At 46.9% G+C, this 24,882-nt stretch overlaps 1 protein-coding gene across 1 annotated transcript in view; it reads right to left on the reverse strand.

Moving 5' to 3' along the window:
• The window catches only part of Pitpnc1 (phosphatidylinositol transfer protein cytoplasmic 1), a 270,345-nt gene that overhangs the window by 58,010 nt on the left and 187,453 nt on the right, over positions 1-24,882 (reverse strand). Inside the window, exon 5 of the mRNA XM_059272012.1 lies at positions 22,268-22,339. Coding sequence (XP_059127995.1) covers positions 22,268-22,339 — 72 coding nt within the window. The remainder of the gene's footprint in view (positions 1-22,267; positions 22,340-24,882) is intronic.

Below are 24,882 nucleotides of genomic sequence, written 5' to 3' on the forward strand. Positions count from 1 at the left end.
ACAGGAGGTAGCAGGGCTGGGACTGGAGTTCGGTTGGTTGGCGAGCAGGATGCTCACCTTTTGCTCAGTAGGAATTCCTGCCGATACCCATGTTATTTTCATAGCTGACACTAAGGATTATCTGATTATCCCGGGGCCTCTTTCTCCTTGAGGAAGTCACTCCCTCTTTAGGATTGCTGGGGCACTGTCTCCACTCTGGCTTAAGCCTCATGGCTCTCTTTGCACTTTACAGGAGGACCATTAGGTGGGGCCCCGCCACCATCGCTCAGGTAAGCCAAGGGCAATGGCTTTGGACCTTGAAACCTGGGGAAAACATGTGTGAGGGCCGTTGAGTTCTGTGATGACTGCTCAGCTTGTCCAAACGCACTCACAGGCTGTGGCGGAGGAGGCAGCCCGGAATCTGCAGTGGGCTGGCTCAGTGTCCTGACCTACCCAACAGGACAGGTCCCAAGGGCCTGATATTGAGAGGTGGCGCATTTGCAATTACCAATCCATTTTTAGAAAACGATGACAAAGATTCTTTAGGAAGACGAAGAAGAAGAAGAAGAAGAAGAAGAAGAAGAAGAAGAAGAAGAAGAAGAAGAAGAAGAAGAAGAAGAAGAAGAAGAAAAACCAACCCAACAACCTGAAAGCACATTAGAAGTTAGCCGTCCTCACTGACAGCCTGGCTGCTCTACTCTTGAGCCCCTGGTCTCCAGCCCCCTGGCCCCGCTGAGACTGTCTATGGACCACTGTGAGGCGTTACCCTCTGAGCAGAATAGCCACCATCTTAATCCCTTGAGTCCATCATGACCGTCCTTTGGGACCCTTGACATTTCATCATAGGAGGGAGTGAGGAAGGTCACTAGACCTCCACCTGAGATCCCAGACACTTCTCTCAGCCATGTGCATGCAATTCTGCCCTGACTGCATGTTCCCTGCATGGGTGGTTGGTGTCAGAGTACACAGGCTGGGGGAAGTTAACTTTATCGACCTATGGGGAACCATCATCCATCCACGCTGGGAAAAGACTTCGCAGGGTGGCTGCTTTGGGGTCACCCTTGCCCTATAGGAAACCCCACACCCATGCTCTGTATGTCAGCACCCAGTGGTCCCCCACGGTGGTTACTTTGGTTGGTCAATTGGACCTAATTGAGGAGGGGATAGATATTGTTTATGAGTCCCCAAGGAAGGACATCTCAAAACGAGCCCTGACCACTGTGTGTTCGTGTCCACAGCCTTGTGATTTTGGCGACCACTGGACCATCCACCAGTGCTACAGGCCAGCCTGCTCTGCACTCCCTCCCTTGACCTTCACGTCCCTCCATGATGTCAGCTGACCTTAGCCACATGCTCCACTCTCTCGTGTGATCTTCAGTCTGCTGCTACAACCCCTGCTGAAGCCAGACCCTGCTAACTTTCCCTCCAAGCCCAACTTCAAGGTCTTTCACCCCCAGGATACCTTTCCCGTCACCTCACTGAACCCTTCAAGCCCCAAGAGACTCGGGCTGGACTCCAGGCTCATTCTGACCTTGGCTTACTCAATTTTTCCATACCCTGCAAACAACTCCTGAACTAACTCGACCATTTCCTGTGCTCCTACACTCAGGATTGAGAGCACAGCTGGGAAAGGGACAGTCCTTCAGGCTGGTGGCACCACCAGCCTGTCACAGCTGCCCAAATCGCCAGGCTGTAGAGACTTCCAAGTGCTCTGTTCCCTCTTCTCTCCCATGTATCACCGATGGCGACCTTTGACCTTCGCCACCATCCTCAAACCCTCTCTTCCTGGCTCTTTTTCCTCTAGATGACTTCTCCCTTGACGCTAGGGGCCATCACACGCAAGCTAAATGGTATTCTGTAGTTATTTGCCCTGCCCTGTGACTTTTTCTTCTACCTGGAGGTTCACAAAGAACACTCACTCACTATCTGGCTTCCAGAGATGGTTCCTCCCAATGCCGGCCTTGTGAGGTCCTTTATCTTAATATTTCACTGCCAAGGGCTAACGTCAGGGGTTGGGAACACATCTTGTGTTGTTTAGTTGTGTCACATCTTGCCCATTGTGCATGAAGCCTCGAATCCCTTCCAAGCATTGCTAGGGTGGTGCACTGGAGAGAGAGAGACAGGGGGATCAGATGTTCACTAAGTCGTCCTAGCAACACAAGGAGCTGGAGGTCAGCCTGACCGGCCCATATTTGTTTCTTGTGTCTTGGCTTACTTATGTATGTACTTAGTCAAAGTTTGATGTAGCCTCGGCTGGCCTCAAACTCTAAGTAGCTGAGGATGACCTTGAACTTCTGATTCTCTCCCTCCACATCCTGAGTGCTGGGATTAGAGGTGGTATGCATCACCGTGCCCAGGTGTATGGATGGTCTTATATGTATGTAGTGCTGGGGATCAACCCAGAGCTTTGTGTATGTCGGCATGCTCTCTACCCACGAGCTACTTCCCTATATTATCTCTGCCCCACTTAGTTTTAATATTCTGCCCCTTGAAATGACATCCCTTGGCGATGCCCTGTGTCCTGACATAAAAGTCCCATTCTAAGGAAAAACTCCTCCCCTCCCTCTTTCTCCCTCTCTTCAGCTTTTCCTCCCATGAGGTGTGCACCCTTGATCTCTCTCTCTCTCTGTCTCTCTCTTTTCTAGCCTTCTCTTCATCTCTCTATTATAATAAACTCTCTATGTGGATGCAGTGTCTGGGTTGTGAATTACCGGCCATTGCCACCGCCGCCATGCCCAGCCCACCACTGCGTCTGCCCAGCCCGTTTCCCTGCACTGAGTCTCCCACTCCCGCAATAATTCATAACAAGTTTCCTTTTTCTTTTTTTGCATTTTGTTTAATTGTGAGAGTGTGTGCGTTGACTGGCACTCATCCCTGTACCTCAGTATGCATGTGGAGGTTAGAGGCCAAACTTGAGGAACAAGTTCTCTCCTTCCATCATTTAGGTCCTAGGGGTTGAACTTAGTTCATCGGGCTTGGTAGCAAGCACCTTTTACCTGCCGAGCCATTTCACCAGCCCCCTACCTTCATTTAAAACAAAACAAAACACCACACATACTTCTGGCTACTATGATGAAAAGTCCATCATGCAACATTTCAATGTCCACACTTACATTGAAATTGAACTATGGCATTAAGAAAATGAAAGCTTCAACCCCTATGGTATTTGGAGGTGAGACTTTGGAATTAGGGATAAAAGAGGCCTCAAGAGTAGATCCAACTCAGCTTTATAAATGAAGAAACCTAAGCCAGACAATTCTGCCTCACCAGGAGATGCCTATGCCACCTAAGAATGCTGGAGAGAGTCAGCAGGCACAGCGATATCACAGTATGATGCAACACACACAGGAACTTCCTAGCCTTCAGAGCTGTGAACTGGACAGACCGTTCCTCCTCCTCCTCCTCCTCCTCCTCCTCCTCCTCCTCCTCCTCCTCCTTTCTCTGTTTTTCCAGAAAGGGTTTTTCTGTAATAGCCCTGGCTGTCTTGGAACTCACTTTGTAGACCAGGCTGGCTCACAGAGATCCGCCCACCTCTGCCTCCCCGAGGTTCGGATTAAAGGCGGGTGCGACCACGCCCGGTTAATACTTTCATTCTTTATAAATCACTCACCCTGTGGTCTTCCGTCATGGCAACAGATAATGGAATTAGACACACCATCAAGGCTATTGTTCCTCTCTGTGTGAGCCATCTTTCTTCCTAAGAAGCTTTTAAGAGCTTTGAAAAATAATTTTTTGATACTCGGTATCTAGCTCTAGATTTATCTTCATGTACCTTTTTAGCATTTAGAGAGAGATTAGATGGTAGCCAGGCTGTTTGGGGTCAAATCCCAACACCTAGCTGGTTGACCTTGGGCAAGACAGATCTGATCTCACTTTTCCAGTTTATTATAATATAAAATGCTTATCTCCCAGGTTCTGGGAGCACTTAAGGAATTAATACAGGGGACAACTATAGAATGCACCTAGATTTTAAGTGCTCTATAAATGCTAGCCATTATCATTGTCCAAAGTAAACTTTCATCTAAGGAATTGCGCCTCTTCAGTTCTAGAAAATGCTTATTAGCTCTCATTGTTTCAAATATTAATAGTCACTGGGCATTTTTGTTTTGCTTTGCTTTTGAGACATGACCTCATGTAGCCCAGGCTAGCTTTGAGTTTGTTATGTAGCCTCAGATAACTTTGGATGTGTGAGGCTCCAGCCTCTACCTCCCAAGTGTGGGGATTCCAGGTATAGGCCACCACCCCTAGTTGATGGATCCCAGAGCTCTGTGCCTGCCACACACACACTCTATCACTCTATACTCTATTCTTCCTAGTCACCACTGTATGGGGGGCAGAGGCCCCAGAACACGAATATGTTTCTTACCCAGATGGAAAGCCTAGGAACGCCATCTCCTTCCCTCAGCCCCTTCCAACCTGATACTTCCCCTTCTTCACAGCCGGGCCACTTGGAAATTCCTCTTTGGTTCACGGCAAGTTGGCATCTACTCCACTATCTCAACTCACTGTCAAGAAGGTCACCCATGACCTTACCACTCCATCCCTCGGGGGCCTCTAAACGCCATGCTCACTGAACTCTGAGGCCGTTATCACTGAGGACAGTGTCTTCCTCGGCTGCTCTCTCTCCAGGGCCTGTGACCTCCGCACACCCCAATTCCCCTCTAGCTTTCAGAGTCCCCTGCTCCTCCATCTCCGTTCCTACAGCTTCAGCACTAACTCGGACTTCTCAGATCTCCACCTCCGTTGCTCGGCTGTGGATTTATGGATCCAATTTCTACTGGTTATTCTCATTCCGTGTGTGAGCACGTCAGCCTGAACTCACAACCTCGCCTGTCTTAATGTGTGTAGGCTGTTGTAACAAAAATCCTTGAAATGGGGCAGCTTATACATAGCAAGGTATGTTCATCTCTCACAATTCTAGAGGCCGGGAAGCCCAAGATTAAGACTGATACATGCACGATGACACCTTCTTGCTGTCGCCTTGCTGTGGAAGGGGTAAGGGTTTCTGAGGCTTTTAAAAAAACAAGTGCAGGATGGGGCTGGAGAGACAGCTCAGTGGTTAAGAGCACATGCTGTTCTTCCAGAGGACCTGGGTTCGATTCCTAGCACCCACAGGGCAGCTCACAACTGTCTGTAACTCCAAGATCTGACACCCTCACACACACATACACGCAGGCAAAACACTAATGCACATAAAATAAATATATAAAATTAAAAACAAGTGTGAGAATCCTCAGTTTCATTCTTAATACCTGTCCACTTCCAGCTCTTTGGAGGGTTCGGATAGGACTTCAACCAGAATTTTGGGAGGGAGGGCCACAGTCTTAACCACAGTGGCTCTTAAGCCATTTTAAAAATTCCTTCTCGGGTGTTACCGCTATTCTGCTGTGGAAAACCAATTAACCCTAAATAATTGACCCTGAGGTTAGCTGCCCTTCATATCTCACAAATCCAACCAGGGACCAACCATGCTTGTGTCGAGGGACTAGGAGTCAGACAGGGAGAAGGGGCCATGGCTAGGTAATAAAGTTGGCGAACTTCCAAGATGGCCGGCTTCTTCCTCACCCCGACCTGAGACAAAAGCCTGGTAGCTTCAAACAAAGGCATCTTCTCCCACCAGCAGGCCGCCTGCTGATGGACTGGCTCAGACATGTTTACACAACAGTTGTGGCCAGTCAGCAACTCTGTCTTCTGACTCACCAATCCTAACTTAGGGGAGGAAGACATAAAACCCCCCACCCACACCCCCAGCCCCAGTCCTTGAGAAAAGACTGATTTTTGGCATTTGAGTCCCCACTCTGCTTTTTGGAGGGTCTTTTTCTCTGTGTGCCTGCTGTGTGTGTGCGTGTGTGTGTGTGTGTGTGTGTGTGTGTGTGTGTGTGAGTGTCCGCCCGTCCTCACTCCCAAAAAAAGCCTTTCTTCAACAGCTGATTCTGTCTGCTCCCGTTTGCAGCGTGTGTTTTTTTTCAAGATTCTTCCTGCCTTTTAATTCATTAACTAGCAGAGAAAAATGAACCTGATCAAGACCCCTAGATCATAACAGTTTGACAGGCACCACTGCATTTTACTTATTTATTGTGTGTGTACATGTTTGGGGATACACATGCAGAGGCCAGAGATCAATCTTGGGTGTTCTTCAGCTGCCTTCTAGACTGTTCTTTCTTCAAAAAAATTATTTACTTATTTATGTATGTATGTATATGAGTATGCTAGCTGCATGTACAACTTTATGCCAGAAGAGGGCATCAGATCCCACTAGAGATGGTTGTGAGCCACCATGTGGGTGCTGGGAATTGATCTCAGAACCTCTGGAAGATCAGCCAGCACTCTTAATGGCTAAGACATCTCTCCATCCCCTAACCTTTTCTTTTTTTGAGACAGGGTCTCACTATGCAGCTCTGGCTGGCTTGGAACTTTTATGCAGACCAGGTTGACCTTGAATTTACAGAGATCTGCCTGTCTCAGCCTCCTGCGAGCTACTCTGTTGGTGCAGGGAACTGAACTTGTGTCCTCTACAAGAACAGCAAATGCCCTTAATTGCTGGGCATCTCTCCAGACCAGATTCAAAACATGCTGTGTCATTCAAAGATGACCCATGGGAATAGTGAGAATTAAAGGAGGTGAGTCTTTAAAGTGAAGGCACTCACTAGGTCTCTCGTGACTGAAGCACACAGAGAGGAATAGTCTTCAACCTTTGAGTTGAAAGGTTGTAAACCACAAGTGAGGTAAGGTCTGCAGACCGAGGTCTGGCTGCATTTCTGAAGGCAGGTGTGGACCACACGGAAACATGGCAGGACTCTCCAAGTACATTAGCCCCCATTGTAGCAGGAGCAACCTGTAAAAGTCTCTGAATATTTCACCTAATAAAACTACTTCTTGGAGCTGGGCGTGGTGGCACACATCTTTAATTCCACCACTCGGGAGGCAGAAGCAGGAGGATCTCTGTGAGTTCGAGGCCAGCCTGGTCTACAAATCGAGTTGCAGGACAACTAGGGCTGTTATACTGAGAAACGTTGTCTCGAGAAACCAAAAAACAATCAAACAACAACAACAACAACAACAAAAAACAAAAACAAAGCCACTTCTTGACTTTGCCCAGTCATTGATTATGGGTAAAGGCACTGGCCTGGTATAAAACAGAACAGAGGGAAGGAGGCCCCAGCGTTCTGAGGCGTAAAGTCGTTTATACTGGAGATTCCTGTTTGCACAAGTGATTAGTAAGGTTTTATTTACTGTATATGCTACCCCTCAACACCCCATGGTGCAAACTTACAAAAGTGAGAAACTGCAGCTACCGTTTCTAAGGCAGTTATGGAATAAATCTGATAACACACACACACACACACACACACACACACACACACACACACCCCTCTACAAAATCTGCAACCATGGGCTGGTGAGACAGTTCTAAAGGCATTTGCTGCCATGCCTGATGACGTGAATTTGATACCAGGACCCACATGGTGGAAGGAGAGAACCAACTCCCGCAAGTTGTCCGCAGACTTCTATGTGTATGCTGTGACATGCATGGAAACACACACATACACACCACACAAATTAATTAAAATATCTGCACATAGAGGGCATCACTGATTAGTTTCTTACCCTTAATAGACAAGAAGATTATTTTTTTTCTCAGAGTAGACCTTAGAAAAAGGCAACAGGGGCTGGAGAGATGGCTCAGAGGTTAAGAGCACTGACTGCTCTTCCAGAGGTCCTGAGTTCAATTCCCACTAACCGCATGGTAGCTCACAACCATCTGTAATGAGATCTGGTGCCCTCTTCTGACCTGCAGACATACATGCAGGCAGAACACTGTATACATAATAAATAAATCTTTAAAAAAAAAAAAAAAAGAAAAAAGAAAAAGGCAACAGCATGCAGTTTTATAAGTTCTTAGCCAAAGCATAATATTGTCAGCCTGAGTACCCCATGATCCCTTTTAAAAAACTTTAATTATTTTGAGACAGAGTCTTATATAGCTCAGGCTCGCCTCAAACTTGCTATACAGCTAAGGCTAGCTTTGAACTTCTGATTATCTCTCCTCCTATACCTCCTCAGAGCTGAGGTTACAGATATGTGATGTCATGTCTGGTTAATGATTCCCTTAAATTAAAAAAAATATTGTTATTATCATTTCTGTGTGCATGCACAGATGTTTGTACATGCCACAGTCTGCATGTGAAGGTCAGAGGACCAACATTTTGAGTCAGTCCTCTCCTTTCTGGTGGTCCAACTCATGTCATCAGGCATGTGTATTTTGCAAAAGTGTCTGCCCAATTCTTTTCTATAAAGGACAATCTGCTTTGCTAGGGATTGAGCCCAGAGCACTAACATTTGCTAAGCGCACGCTCTACCTCGGAGCTACGCCCCCAGCCACAGTGGGACTGTTTTCTGTTATAGAAATCCCCAACAAAGGCACACCATGCATGCAACTGGTATCTCAGCTATTCCAAGAGACCCAGATGGTTCTGAGTAAATTTAGCTGGGTGCTGAAAACAAGGTTTCCCCTATAGATCAAAATAATGTTACTAGAAAAAAAAATGTTGCTGGGCGGTGGTGGTGCACAGCTTTAATCCCAGCACTCTGGAGGCGGAGGCATCTCTGTGAGTTTGAGAGTAGTCTGGTCTACACAGTGAGTTCCAGGACAGCTAGGGCTACACAGAGAAACCCTGTCTCTCAAAAACAAAACAAAGCAAAACAAAAAACAAAAACAAAAACAAAAACAAAAACAAAAACAAAACAAAATCTTTGCAATCCTTCACTCCCGAGTACTGTTCTTTGTAAATCTCATATTTTATTTCATTAATTCACTGGAGTTCTGATTTGCAACCAAGGGGAAGTTGACTTAGTAACAAATTCATGACAGATATTTTGAACCTTGGTATACATGACAAAATCCTCAGCATCAATGCTTTACTTGGTTTTGTCCACGAGTGTCTATTCTGTGATGATGTTTATTCATTCACTTACTTTTTCTTTTTTTTCTAAGACAGTGTCTTGTCCGGTACCCTAGGCTGCCCTCAAACTTCTGACCCTCCTACCTCAGCATCCAGAGTGCTGGGATGACAGCTGTGTGTCACCATGTCTGGCTCATCACAGCATTTAGCTGATGCTTCTCAACACGTATTTATTAATAGCTTGGCCAGCATAATTAAGATAATTAAAATAACTCTACAGAATGGTCTGCATATTCCAAAGTCATTTTGGACCCTCTAGTTAAAGGGCTGGAGAGAGGGAGGAGCCATTTTTAGAGGCGACTCCGTGAGCCTCATATTTAGTCAGCTAAAGTACAAAATGACTGTGAAAGCTGAGGAAATAGAGATCAGTCTTTAGGGATGGCCAGAGCCTCAGTGGGCAAAAGATCTTGCTTTGTGAGCATGAGGACCTGAGTTCAAATCCCTAGAAACCACAGGAGAACACCTAGGAACTAGATAGCTTGGTGTATGTGGCAGTGAATAAAACTGACCCTGTCTCAACAAGGTGGACAGTAAGGACACAGGGACATGCATACATACAAACACAATATTAGAATAAATAAACAAATGGGTCTTCAGTAGGTATTAGTAGGGGAAAGGTGATTTAAATATGATGTAACATTGGCCAGCAAGATAGCTCAGTGGGTAAAGGTGCTCGCTGCCAAGCCTGAGGACCCGAGTTCAATCCCAGGGACCCACATAACGGAAAGACAGAACTGACTCCTGAAGTCTGTCCTCCATAAGCACACCGTGGAATATGCACCTGCTTGTGAACGTACATAGAGACCACACACGCACACATACACAAACACACACACACACACACACACACACACACACACACACACACACACACACTGAATGTCTGGGAAAAATATATGTGATTGAATAGCTTAGTACTACCAGATAGCGTTGTTCTTAATCTCCGAAGAACCAGCACCAGGTTCAGTGAGCCACAGCTGGCACCCTGCCTGGTTGAAACACAGAGCATGTGTGCAAATCCAGGAGCAGATGGGAGCATCCAACCTGAAACATTGCTTAGAAACTGTGGCCACTGGAAATCATTAACTCCCTTCCATCCGCTCAGCCTCCCCGTCCACTCAGCTGTCTTCCATCGTTGCCTCGCCCCACATTTTTATTTTAAAGAGGCTAAAATACCAGCCAAGACTTGTCCTTGAAGGTGTGTTTATCACAGAGATGGCATCTAGGGACTCTCAGGAGAAATCACTTTACCGAGAGGGTGGTTCTGGACCTCCTTGCAGAGCGGGGATGACACAGCCATTCCCTTCCCGGAGCTCTGACAAGGCATGAGCCTTCCAAGGAGGCCTGTGGCAGTCCAGGAAAAAGGAAACACCATTCCGGGCCTGATTTTTCCATGATCTTCTCCCACAGAGGCTACTCCTGCGATCAGTTTCTCTGCACGTGTTTGTGGCTGAAATGCATCATCGTGGCTTGAATGTGAGATGTCCCTCACAGGCTCATGAACTGGACACTTGGTCTCCAGCTGTGGTACTATTTTGGGAGGTTCTAGAAACTTCAGGAGTTAAGGTCTCACTGGAGGAAGCAGGTCTCTAAGAGTGTGTTTTTGAAGGTTCCCAGGCCCCAGCTCCTTGCTTACTCTCTACTTCTTATTCCCCATGAAAAACACAGATTTTTTTCCTCTAAACACTCCCAATGCCGTGACACCTGAGTGCACGGACCAAGTGACCATGGACTGAGAGGGTTGAAACTTGGAGCCAAAATAAATCCACCAGTTTCTTTTGTCAGGTAATTGGTCATGAGTGACAAAATGAAAGTCGCTAACTCACGGGCCCGTGACATGCCTCAGCAGTTACTGGCCATGCAACATTAGGGAATCCATTAAAAAAAAAAAAAGCTGGATGTAGTGGCTCGTGCCTGGAATCCCACTGCTCCTCGTGAGATGAGAGTTGGAGACAGAGAAGGACCCAGAAGCTCACATGTGCAGTGTCCTGGAGTGGTCAACAAGAGAGACCCTGATTCAACACTGTTGGCGACCAGAGCACTGACTCCCACAAGTCACAGGCATAACACACTGGAGCGCATAGATACCCACATATGACAAATAAGTAAGGAAAAGTACCTCACATATGACAAATAAGTAAGGAAAAGTACCTAATGCATGCATTCACAAAGGACACTCAACATCCTCCGTGGGAGCAGGACATGGGGATGCACTCGTGTGGAACTCAAAACAGCATCACTGGACCACATGGAGATGGTGGGTGCTGTTACTCATAATTACAAAATGCTATCGCCACTGAAATGCATTTTTTGTGTGTACGTGTGTGGTTTTTCGAGATAGGGTTTCTCTGTGTAGTTTTGGTGCCTGTCCTGGATCTCGCTCTGTAGACCAGGCTTGCCTCGAACTCACAGAGATCCGTCTAGCTCTGCCTCCCCAGTGCTGGGATTAAAGGCATGCGCCGCCACTGGGTGGCTTTGAAATGCATTTTTACTCCAGGGTTGCTAAAACATGAAAAACAATGACATAGAATTGATGAAACACAGACAAGCCGATGACTGCCAGCATACTACAGCCCTACTATGTGCGGTGAGCATGGTCAGCATGCTCTGTACTCAGGAGTACCTCAGGAGTCAGAACCATCAAGCCAAGTGACAAGGGCACAAGGGAGTGAAAGAACAGGTCTAAACCAGCTAAGTGGCTGAGCTGGAAATAAAGTCCTATTGATCCAGTTCCGGACCCTGCGATCTTCATCCCTTCACTATCCTGTCTCTATAGTGTTGAACACTGGCTTGAATAACATGGCAGGCGCTTCTTGCAGGAAGAGGGGGCTGTGCCAAGCAGAATCCTTTCCAGGTGAACGAGACCTCAAGAATAACAGTGTATAAAACAAGAGCGCCCATCGTCCTGGCAGGGAGTCACCACACAGAGCATCTGGTACTTGGGCCAGTGACCACACACCCTCCTCCAGCTTGGCGAAATAAACTCAAGAGCACCGTCTCTGAGGATGCCCCAGCACGGTGAGAAAAGCGTGGGGACCGCAGCCTTCAGAAATGGGCCAACTTAGCATCGAGTCTGACTCTCAAGCCTTTCCCATGACTGAAGTCAACGAGAAGACCCGCCGTTGACTGGGCATGAGTCATCTCACTGTATCCTCCTCCCGTGAGTCCTCTGACCCGAGCCGTGTTTCCTCATCTGTCGTCTGGGATGTTGGCTGATGAACTCTCATGAGCTCTGGGCTGCAGAGCATTGCTCTGCCCTGTTTGGCCCAAGGCTAGTCAGTGATTTTGCTGAACTCAGTACATCAGTCTGCTGAGTGGGTCTGGCCAGCTGCTAGCTCTTGGCAGACTTCTAAAGTGTCCTCGTCCAAAATGCTCCAAGACCCAAAGGTTGCTGGCTACCATCTGTCATGAGCAATCCATCCACAGAAGCACCAAAAACGGCTCCATAAACATAAACACAAAGATCTAGGTAAATAAACAAGAGAGCCAAGCTTTGTTTTTTTTAGAGCGAAGTACAGTGGTTTCCCACAGCAATTAGATCTCTTGTGGGAGTGGGGGTGGGGGGGAGAAGACAAATATTTGGAAAACAATTGCAAATCTAGTGGATGGGGCTGAGAATGAATGGATTCTAGAAAGTGGTGGGGGAGGGGTGTCATGTCTCATGGCACAAGACTCGAGCGGGTATCTTCTTCAAAATTCAAAAGGTAAGTCTGCCGTGGTAGTTCACCACTGTAGTCCTAGTACTTTGGAGGCAGAGGGAGGAGGATCATGAATTCAAAGCCTGCCTGGGCTATGCAGTGAGTCTGAGGCCAGCCTGGGCTACGTAAGGAAACCGTGACAACACAATAAGAACAAAGAACAAGCTGAGATCCCTTCTGCTCCTACTCCATCCAGGCCGACAACCATGGTAAATTTGCTGTCTGCATATTTTTAAAATAAAATTGGTTATAGAATATGTAAATAATCTATAAGCAAAATATTCGTAAATTATTTTTAAAATTTTTATCATACTTATTTGTCATGTATGTATGTGCATGATGTGTGCGGCGGCCCAGTGTACATGTGGAGGTCAGGGGATCCATTGTGGGAGTCAGTTCTCTCCTGCCCCCATGAGTCCCAGGGATCGTCAGCTGACTCCACTTTCTTTGTGTCTATAGCACAAAGAGAAAGAGGAGAATCTCTTTTTGGTTCTTTGATCAAAATTTGTCCTGTTTTTTGACTCTTCCTTATTTCCATCTGATTTTATAATCAATTTAGGACAAGCACTACTGATCCCATGAGTATGTATGATCTACCACATGCCAGGCATCTAGACTTCAGAAGCGGGGGGTTGGGGGTGGTGGGGGGTGGTGCTGCATGCCTATAACCTCAGAACTTGAGAGGCTGAGGCAGGAGGATTGCTACAAGTTTAAGGTCAGCCTGGGTGACAACGTGAGATCCTGTTTCAAAACCCCAAGAGTTCTGGCCAGTTTTTTTTTTCCTGTCCCTTCAGTTGTATTTGTCTGCTTATTTTACTGTGATTGAATGTAGGATAAACCCTGAGGAAAGGGTTATCCGTAAGTGTGGGTGTGTGGCTCTCAGCGGGTCACAGTGGAAAGCATATTATGTCCCTTTGCTCCCTCACTGTGTGATGTGACCTCGACCCCTTGTGGGACGGGGTAGATGACGGTGTAGATAGAATCAAGGCGTTATCTCTGGAACGACACTTCAGTGGCAGCGGAGTCTGCTCCCCAGCACTCAGCTCAGGCAGTGGTTTTAGCACCCACTGATGGCTTGCTGCTGTGGTAGTTGCAACACGGACATCCAGATCTTGACGCTTCATACTTGGTCATTTCCTTCCTAGCTCCGACTCCCAGTTTCCCAACTACGATTCACCACTCCCTCTTTGATTATGTGGCTTTGGACCAGTCTGGTTACTTGTCTTAGTAAAAATGGCAGCAGCCAGCAGAGGTGGGTCTTTCCACGGTTATCACAACAGGGGAGAAACAGGGCAAACAGAAAGCAAACACCATTTTCAGCTGTATCTACTACTAATGATGAGTAATAATTCTAGTTGGTATTGTGACTATACCTCAGGTTCAGAGGGCCGACCTTCACCCCGGACATACCTTCCTCTGGCTCATTTTTGTTTGATTGTTTACTAGTTTGAAACAGGGTTTCATTCTGTAGCCTGGGTTGGCATAGAACTCACTAACCAGCCCAGGATGGCTTTAAACTGAAGGCAATCCTCTTGCCTCAGACTCCTACCTGCTAGAGTAACAGGTATGAGTGACCAAAATTCGCCTGTTGTTATTTTAAATATTCAGCTATCATGGGGCTAGAGAGATGGCTCAGTGGTTAGAGCACTGGCTGCTCTTGGAGGGGACCTGGGTTCAATTTCCAGCACCCACATGGTGGTTTACAACCACCCATAATTCCTTTTTTTTTTTTTTTTCCGAGACAGGGTTTCTCTGTGTAGCTTTGCACCTTTCCTGGAACTCACTTGGTAGTCCAGGCTGGCCTCGAACTCACAGAGATCCACCTGCCTCTGCCTCCCAGTGCTGGGATTAAAGGCGTGCGCCACCACTGCCCGGCTTTTTTTTTTTTTTTCTTTTCTTTTTTTCCATAATTCCAATTCCAGGGGAATCTGATGTTCTGTTCTGGTCTCCATGGGCACTGCATGCATGTGGTACACATACATACACGCAGGCAACACACTCATACACATAAGACAATAAATAGAAAATATCTAAAAAAAAAATCCAGTTTTCAGATCACAAATTGTACCACAAATAGGAAAGGCCACATCATCAGGAATCAAGTAAGACCTGCGTTTCTATTTCCTCAAACTGGTACTTTTGGTCAGAGATTGATGGATGTCATTGACTTTCCACTTCATAGACCCAAGGAGATAAAAATCCTCCCAAACTGAAAATGGGGGTGTTTCGTGCAGCCTTATGTATTTATTTTTGTCATGTGCAGCCTTATTAGAGAAAATTGTGGATTTTGTAGGTGTCTGCCTATAAAAATTGAAGGTTAAAAACAGAACCATAAAGGTTGACGGTGTATCTAAAAATAAAGGAACTGCCTTTTCATCTCCCTCTAATCCTCAGTTAGAAGCCACTGAAGGAGAAGATGACCACCCTCGGAGACCTGGATCTGGACGCTCTGCTTCTCACTGGCAGCCCTACTTCACAGAGTAATTTCAGTGCACTTTGCAATGTGTCAATAAATTACTTCAGTGTTGCCCTCTGGATGCTGCAAATACCAATCATGAAATAAACTTTGTGATCACCAGTGTGAGAGCTAACCCAGGATAAACCCAGCTCTCTTGATTCGTCTCCTTTTTTTTTTTTTTTTTTTTGGTTTTTCGAGACAGGGTTTCTCTGTGTGGTTTTGGTGCCTGTCCTGGATCTCACTCTGTAGACCAGGCTGGCCTCGAACTCACAGAGATCTGCCTGGCTCTGCCTCCCGAGTGCCCCCAGCTCTCCTGAAACTCCAGATTCCCCATCCTCTCTAGCAGCTTACTCTCAGGGTCACTACTTGGGCTCAGGATGAGAGTATTTCTGGCCACATCTCCAAGGCAACACCAGCTGAGTCCAGTTCAAGTGTCAAACTGTTGATGCAGCTCCCCTAAAGGTGGCCCAGAGATGAAATTTGACTGCTCTGGGAAGATCTGTAGTTAACTAAATGAGATGGTTTAGTTTCCCAAAACCAAGAATGTCTCAGTTATTGAAAATGAGTCTTAAGGGGCTGCCGAGATGGCCCGTGGTTAGAGCATTGGCTGCTCTTCCTGAGGACCCAGGTTTGATTTCCAACACCCATATAGTAGCTCAAAGCTCTCTAACTCCAGAATCAGGGGATCCAATCCCTCTTCTGGCTTCTGCAGGCACTTCATACATAGAGTACCCAGAGGTACCTGCAGCCACAGCATCCACATATGCAAAGATAAATAAATAAAAATAAAAAAGAGGAAATGAGTCTCAAGCCATGCCTGGTGGTACAAGGCCTGTAATCCCAGCTAATGAAGTGGATGAGGCAGGAGGATCGGCAGCTGAAGGCCAGCCTGAGCTATAAAGGGAGTTCAGGGCTAGTGTGGGCAACTCAGTGAGACCCTGTCTCAACACGCCATGTAGAATCTGGGTGCAACCACATGTGCCGCAATCGCAGTGCTGGGAAGGCAGAAGCGGGAGGGTCCCCGAGGCTCACAGGCCAGACACTGAAGACGAACCAGTGACCTTTAGGTTCTCTAAATAATGTGGAGAGCAGTCGAGGAAGACACACGCCATTGACAACTCTCTCTCTCTCTCTCTCTCTCTCTCTCTCTCTCTCTCTCTCTCTCTACACACACACACACACACACACACACACACACACAAGTTTTTAAAAAGGCCTGGGGAGGCTGTATCTCAGTGGTAGAGTACTTATTTAGCACGGACAAAAGCCTGTGTTTCTAACCCCTAGGACCATAGAAAAAGATAACTGAGGAATGTAGAGCAATCAGAAGCTGGACTTGAAAGCCATGGAAGGTCTTCCTCAGGACCCTGGAGTTCTGGAACCTTCTATCTTTTGTCACTTGTCTCCCTGGATAATTTTACCTGACTCATGGTCTAAATCTCTGTGAACTGTGGCTTCACATATCCAACTGTCTACCTGCCATTTCCTCTTGAAGGTCTCACAGAACCTCAGACATCACCTTGATTGTCCTCTCAGAATCTGTCTCTCTACTGTTCCCCCGGAAGAACAGAGACACCATCACTGACCCAGGTCAAAGGCTAAAACAAATGTTAAATCAAGAAACTTCTGCCCCTTTCTCACACACCATATCAATTCTAACAGAAAGTAAATGTTTTGAAAACATACCCATTTCTCTTGGTTTTGTCCATGGCTACCTTTCCAGCCCAAGCCACCATCTTGGTTTGGATTATAGCAAAAACAAACAAACAAAAATCTCCAAACTTGCTGATCAACAATTTTTTTTTAAACAATTTGGACCATATCAAAATTTCATCAGGAAAACGCCATTAACCCAAGTACGGTCACCATGGAGGCGACGGTGGTCGGTGGTGTATCAAACATGTACATGGTATCTTCTAGTTTATGTGGTGTTTTCCTGCAAGTTCATTTCCAGGAACCCTCCACACTTGCCAGCATTATTAATGTCAGACTCTTTGATAAAGAAACAGAGTCCCTGATTGGCCAAAGCAACTGCCTATACTTAGAGATGGACGTGAACACTGATCCATCTGCCTGTGTCATAAGGAGCAACTCTGCTACCTTTCATTATGACACAGACAGACTAGAAACTCCACATTGCAAATACTTCTTCCAGGGATGGCTCTGTGAGAGAGCTTAATTTCCTGGAACTGGAAAAGAATGAGACATCCTTTTCTTCTTACCAGAGAGAGGACTTTGCTCCAGGAAGAATTATGTCCTTGGTGATACACACAGCTACCAAAATATAGACAGGCTGATGCTTACAAAAATAGACACTCCCCCCATTTTTTTTAGTGTGAATGTGTGTCTGTATTTGTATGTGCACACACACACACACACACACACACACACACACACACACGTATGGGTTAATGTTGTTGATGTTGGGATCATCTTGGAATACCCTCCCACCTTAGTCCTTGAGGCAGGGACCTTAATCAAACCCAGAGTTCTCTGATATGGCTAGTCTTGTTAGCCAGCTTGCTTGCCCTGAGGATCCATCTCCACCTTCTGAGGCTGGAATAACAGGTGGGCTGCCATAGTCACCCAGCATCTAGGTGTGTTTCTGGGGATCCAAAGTCTGGTCCTCACACTTAAAAGCCTGTACCATTTCCTCAGACCACAAAGACCCTTTGGAGATGCTTCTGCTTTCATGAGAATGAAGACGTAAGGCCAATTGGACAGCCTGGTTTACTAAATATTTATATATAAATCTGTTGGTGCTCAGCTTCTTTGTCCCTTAGATCCACCCACGGGGAGGTGTTAAAAATCCTAATGCCTATATTCCACCTATGATCAGTGAAACCATGGTCCCTTGGGCAGGGACAGCAGCCTAGGATTCCTGAATTTTCTGGATGATTTCAGCACAAAGTCATGATTAGAACCACTGATTTAGACTGTCACGGTAGGTGAGTGTGGCACATTCTATATCTGTCCCACCAAGAGAACAGACGAGGCTGAGCCACAGGGTGAACCCATTTGGAGAAGTCAGCTTTCTAGAGTGTTCCATGATTCTTTGTGTTGGACAATCTGTACCTGTTACCAAATAAACCAAAGTCCCAGAGGGACGGGCCCGAAGTAGTTAAAACTTCTCGGTGATATGGCTCAGCATGTAAAGACACTGGCCTGATGTTTGAGCCCTGGGGCCTACATGGTAGGAAGAGAGAAGCAATTCCTACAAGCTGTCCTCTGACTCCACGTGTGTGCCATGTTCATGCTCTTACACAGACACACAGACACACACAGACACACACAGACACACACACACACACACGCACACACACACTAATAACAATAAACAAGTTCTCAGGTGAGCTGGGTTTGGTGACACATGCCTATAATCCCAGCAGCTGAGAGGCCGAGGGAAGAGGATGATCCAAGAGTGAGGACAGCCTGTGTATGGAGTTCAGGAGTGAGGACAGCCTGTGTATGGAGTTCAGGAGTAAGGACAGCCTGTGTACGGAGTTCAAGGCTAGCCTGGACCAAACAGACAGACAGACAGACAGACAGACAAGCTAGCTAGGCGAGGTAGAACTGCTACTCTGAATGCTGCCTGCTTTGTTTAGGGGGGAAGCAGAGGCCAGGCTGCCCCCATTAACCTCTTGTCACACTGTCACCCCAAAGCAGCTGTCACAGGAGCGGTGTCCCCTTCAGCAAACTGGGCAGTGCCGATGACTGACTCTCTCCAATCCAGATTTACAGCCTTGGACAAAACACAGAACCTTGCTTTGGCATGGCCCCATCCTCCCCAGCGTTAATTAAGGTCTAAATAATTCCCATCAGTTCGTGCGTGAAATCAACGGGGCTCAATTTAAGACAACTTGGCCATTGTGTCTCGGCTGACAGAAACACAGTTTGCAGGTTTACACAAACATACACTTCCTCGTTTCTTCTTTAATGAGACTATATTTCTGTCTAGTCATCTTGAAAATGTGTTTTTACTAGGTTTTGGATCACATTTATGACTGAGATGATAACTGATAATAAGATAGCAACATGCACTCCATTCAGCCACTAATCAATGGGATTATTACCAGACTCTTTCAATTTAATTATTGCTTCTTATCAGCATCCATTTCATTAAAAGTTTGGCAGGTAGGGGTGGAAATGGCACAGATAGATGTGTGAAGGATGGTAGCTGAATGATAAGCCCATAGACACAGAAAAGGCAGAGGTGAACTGAGTTTATTAAATAAAGAGTGAAATACCCACAATGCACTACTTTCTACACTCCACCTCCTCTACCCCAGGCCGAACAAAGACATAGGTGAACAAGGCGTGGGTTTATGGCTTTGGCTCTGACCCTGGCTGGATAGAGTTACCTTGTCGTCATTAAAATCAGATAAATACGCCCTTGTGATTTGCAAGCATTTGGGAGCGTGAGTGAAATCCACAGCCCTCCCTTTCTTCCTCCTGGAATCAACATTAAAGTACTACTGATATGTAAATTAGAGTAGGGTACAAGGCAAGGGGGAGTGCAGTGTGTGTGTGGGGGCGTGTAACCAACAAGTGGAGCCTGGACTCTGCTCCAGTGGCCCCACAAGTCACACATGGAGAACTGGCAGTAGTCAGGCAGAGGTGAGGGTGGGAAGCCTGACTTGTCAATCTGTGAGGCTCAAGAGACCCCTCTGCCAGCTACACGCAGAGAGCTGATTTGAATGAACTCACAAGGAATGAAGCTCAGAGAAATAGAGAACAAGAAAAAGAATTTGTTTGGAAAGACTATTTTTAAAATTACTTTTGTTATTATTTTGTATTCTGCCCTACACGTATGTCTGGGTACCATGTGCATGCCTGGAGAGTGTCGGATCCCCTGGAACTGGAGTCACAGCCAGTCACAGCGAGGCATTGAATACAGGTGCTAACAAATGAACTCGGGTCTTCGGCAAGAGGAGCAAGTGCTTGTAACCTCTGAACCGTCCACCTCTCCAACCCCCAAACCCACATTTTTCTCCCAATGGTGCCAGGAGGAGCAGTTCTGGCATCTGGTTTTACTGTGCTTTTCCTTATCTCCTAGAGCTATGTCAACGGTCAGGCTCATTTCAATCTCCAGCGAGCAGCAAGAAGAGCACTGCTATGGAGAAGGCCGTGTAGCCATCAGAAACCCCATGTGAGAGCCGGGGAGAAGATGGCTCAGTAGGTAAGCTGCTTGCTGTACAAGCCTGAGAACCTGCGTTGGGATCCGTAGCACCATCAAGAAGAGCTGGGCACGATAACCTTCCACTTGCCTGTAATCCCAGTGCTAGTGAAGCTGAGACAGATAGATCCCTGAGGCAGTCTGGCAGAATCGGAGAATGCCAGGTTCAGTGAGAGACGTGTTCTCAAAAAGTAAGGCCGAGAACCATTGAGAAATAGACACAGTGTCGACCTCCGGCCTACACATATATCTCAAGTGGGGAAGAGTACGCCATGCCTCGTTAAAAATAGCGTACTGTATGATTCAATTTGGGAGGAACTGGTTAAAAAAATCACTAATGTCTTGTAATGTGAGTCAAAGGGGTATGGGTATTCATCTCTGAATCATGGGATTGCTCTTGGCTTTCCTTTGGGAGCTTTTTTTTTTTTTTATTGCACATTTTAAGTTTTAAAAACTCTATATTAATTTTCCAATCAGAAAAGGTCATGCTTGCCAAGATTAGCATGCACCATTTGTGACATCATTTTAGACATTGTGGTTTTGATAAAGTTGGCCAGCAAAGTGCACGGATTTTAGGCTGTGGACAGGGACAGCCCTCTCCATTTTCTTTGTGTTGTGACCACACTGAGGTGATGCTCACTATGAAACTCCTGAGCCTGATGGCAGGACAGTAGCCCAGGTAGTGATATTATTCTTTTTGGAAAGTTCCAGAAACTCTGGGGCAGGCATATGTGACTGAGACCACCTGTGGGGAGATCAAGTGAGTACTCGAATTTTTTTCTGGAAAGGCCAAAGTTTCATGGGTCATGTAACAACCAATCACCTCCGTGGCTGAGAAGCATCATACATACTGGATGAGTGTGGCTGGATACCAATAAATCTTTATTTATAAAGAAAGTAGTTTGTCAGAGCAGTGGATGTGCACACCTTTAATCCCAGCACTCAGGAGCCAGAGGCAAGTGGATCTCTGAGTTCGAGGCCAGCCTGGTCTACAGAGTGAGTTCCAGGACAGCCAGGGCTACAGAGAAACCCTGTCTCAAAAAGAAAAAAGGAAGTAGGAACGTTTGGACTGGAGAGATGGCTTTATGGGTAAAGCACTGACCATACAAGGGCCAGAGTCTGGGTCTCTAGGACTCACGTAAATGCTGAACGGATGTGGCAGTCCGAGATCCCCAGAACAAGGGGCTAGCCAGACTAGCCACGCCAGGCAGCTCTGAGTTCACCTGAGAGACGCTGCTGCCTCAGTGAGTAAGGTGGAGAGGAAGATGATGAATGCCTCGATGAATAAGTAAGATGATCAAGGAAGACATGAGACAACCACCTCAGGTCTCCATCCACACATAATCACACACACGCATATGTACCCTCATGCACATGGGCACCCATTCACACATGAACACACACACACACACACACACACACACACACACACACTGCAGGAGCATCATCCACACATACCTACGAACAGAAAACCAAACCAAGCCAAAACAAAGTAGTTTGCCATCACCTGTTGAGTCCAGCTGTCCTGTCAAAATTCAAGAAGCAGACATGACCAAGTATCAGCCGGTCAGTCCCTGCTCAGACTATTATAGAAAGCATCCCCCATGCATCTCCCATTCCCAGATTCTGTTCTGGCCATTGCGTTTGGCATACACTTCTCAATGAGTACTGGAATTTGCCTGGAGCTGAGTGTGGTAGCCCAGGCCCTGCAACCCTGGCACTTGAGAGGTGCGGTCAGAACCGGAATCAGAGAAATGAGAGTTTCCGTTGTCCTCTCCACTTCTCATGGCGCCGAGAGGCCCGTTGGAGCGACACACAGATTAGAAGAGAGAAAAGCTAGTCTACAAGGTAGACCACGACTAGTCCCAAAGGTCCAAGGCCAGAGCCTCTCTGAAGTCTGACCGGAGCTGAGCGAGGTACTGTGACCTTCAGAGGCTAAGACTTGAGCGATGCACCGAGTCAGGGGAGTCCATGGGGGCAGGGAGCTACTCACACTGTCATTGCTTCCTTTGTTGTCCTCATACTTGGTTTCTATGTGGATGGAGAATTTCGGCAGGAAGGAACACTGGGGAGAAAAAGCAGACTTTGATTAGCACCGCGGTTCCCTCCCGTCACGTCTTTAGTGTGGCTCGGGGCTGCTCGCCTGACTATTAGGGTGGGAGCACAGGTCCTAACAGCGGAATGGTACGATATGTTATACATTCTGGAGAAGCCACTACCATGAGCACCATTTCTTCCAGAAGTCAGTAAGCAGTGTTGGGAAAGGCAATGGCCCAGAAGCACATTTCCAAAGGGAAATATGGGCTGTGGATCCTGACACCAGTGACGGGATGCAGGCGCCTGTTACAGAAGCCACCTCCAGGTCTGGAGAGCTCACCTGCTCACCAGGGACCCCACCCTAACCCCTATGTTAATGTGTATACAAAATTAGGGAGGTGGCACAGTACAACCTTGAGATCAGAGATTATTGGTTAGCTAGGTGTATGTGAGCACGTGTGTGTGGTATGTATGTATAGATATGTGTGTGTGCATGCACATGTGAGCATGCATGGGAGCATATAGATGCTGATGGTCTCTGTTGGATATAGTTCTCAATTACTTTCCACCTCAATTTTGGGATGGGAGTAGTATGAGACAGGGTCTCTCTATGTGGTGCTGACTGTCCTGGAGCTCACTCTGTAGACCAGGTTGGCCTCAAATTCACAGAATCCTCCTGCCTCTGCCTCCAAACTGCTGGGATTAAAGGTGTATGCCACCATGCCTGGCCTTTTTTTTAAAGACAGACAGGGTCTCTCACTGAACCCAGTTTGGCTGGGTGAGCTGCAGGTATCTGCTTGCCTCCACATTTCCCCTACTGCCAGCACTGAGATGATGATAGGAACCTCCATTCTTGCATTTTATGTGGGTACTGGGGAGCCAAGCACACGTCATCATGCTCACATGGCAATCACTTTACCTAATGAGCAAGCTCCTTCGTGTCTAGTTTTGTTTTATTTTGTTTTGCTTTTTGGACACAGGGTTTCTCTGTGTAGTTTTGGTGCCTTTCCTGGAACTCGCTTGTAGACCAGGCTGGTCTCGAACTCACAGAGATCCGCCTGCCTCTGCCTCCCGAGTGCTGAGATTAAAGGTGTACACCACCACCGCCTGGCTAGAATTGTTTTTAATGTGTAACTTTAAGGGGTTGGCAAGATGACGCAACAGGAAAGGTACTTGCCTCCCAAGCCTGATGACCTGAGTTCTCACCCTGGAACTCACACAAAAAAGTCAGATGTGATAGTGCGAATCTGTATTTCCCAGGCTTTTCACAGCCAATGAGAAGCAGAGGCAAGAATTTCCTGGAAGGCTATGAGTCAGCTAGCCTGGGGTGCACAGCATAGCAAAATCAGCAAGAGAAACCCAGCCTCCAAATAAGGTGGATCATGAAATCCGAATCTTGAAAGTTGTCCTCTAAACCCCTCTTTCCCAACTTATTACCTACTAGTGACACCACAAGGGATAAATAAAATGATGCAACTAAAAATACGCTATCAAGAGGCTGGGGTCAAAGCTCCATGGTGGAGCACGTGCTTAGCATGTGTAAGATCTTGAGTTTGATCTCCAGAACTGAAACATGCATGTGGAACTGAATAACAAGCCATCAGTGAACAGCCGTGGTCAGCATGAGGCTGCCAGAGGCCTGACCAATACACAGGGGCCAGAGACCTTATCTGCAAGGCTGCCGGAGTGTCCCTGTCTCACCAAGGCCCCATTGTGTCTCAGATTCGAAAGGTCAGGCAGCCTGAGAAGAGGATGCTGACGGATGTGGGTGTATCTGGCCTCCTCCTAGCACGGAGCTGGGCATTACCTTTCTTGGACACCAGAGATGGGATTGACGGATGACAGTTAAAATGACCCAGTGATTTCACTGGGACCTGCAGGTATTGTAGGTCCAAGAGACATGGCTTGCTCTGGTCACAGTCCCAAGAGGCTATGTTCTCTGCCACGGGCATTTTCTGAATGTTTCCAAGTTCTTGAATGTTTGCAAAATTCCCCAAGGGGTAAATGCTAATATTATCATCCCTCCTTTCAAGATGAGGAATGGAGCCGTAGAGAGGTTAAGTAAATGGCCTACAACCACAGAGCTGGTGTGTTACAGCATCCGTGCTGAAAGCTATGTAGCCTGGTCCATGAGCTTGACCACTACCCCAAGTGGTTCTCTAAGGATGTCTAGGCCGGTGACAGCAGCAGCGCTCTAGAATTTTGCTAGAAACATAATGCCTAGGTGTCCACTCTGGAGCAACTGATTCCAAAAGCCTGGAGGCGGGTCCAGCACTGTAAGTCGCACAAACCCTTCAGGGGCATGCTGTGGCATGCCAGGGGGGAACCTTGATTACTACCCCATTCATGGGAAGGGAACGGAAAGAGGACAGCAGCTAAAGTCCCATCACCTCCTAATCCACCTGCACCTCACAAGGCTTCCCATCTGATCTAACTACACTCCCCTTTCAGCCCAGCTGAGACCATGGGGACGTCTGTATAAGAAGGCAGAGGACGTGCCATGGCTAATTTCCCCGACACCACGTGCTTGCGTGCACCTGGCATCTACCTGTTTTAATCTCAGGGAAGCAA

The sequence above is a fragment of the Peromyscus eremicus genome, chromosome 8a (assembly GCF_949786415.1).
Source record: "Peromyscus eremicus chromosome 8a, PerEre_H2_v1, whole genome shotgun sequence".
Lineage (NCBI taxonomy): Eukaryota > Metazoa > Chordata > Mammalia > Rodentia > Cricetidae > Peromyscus > Peromyscus eremicus.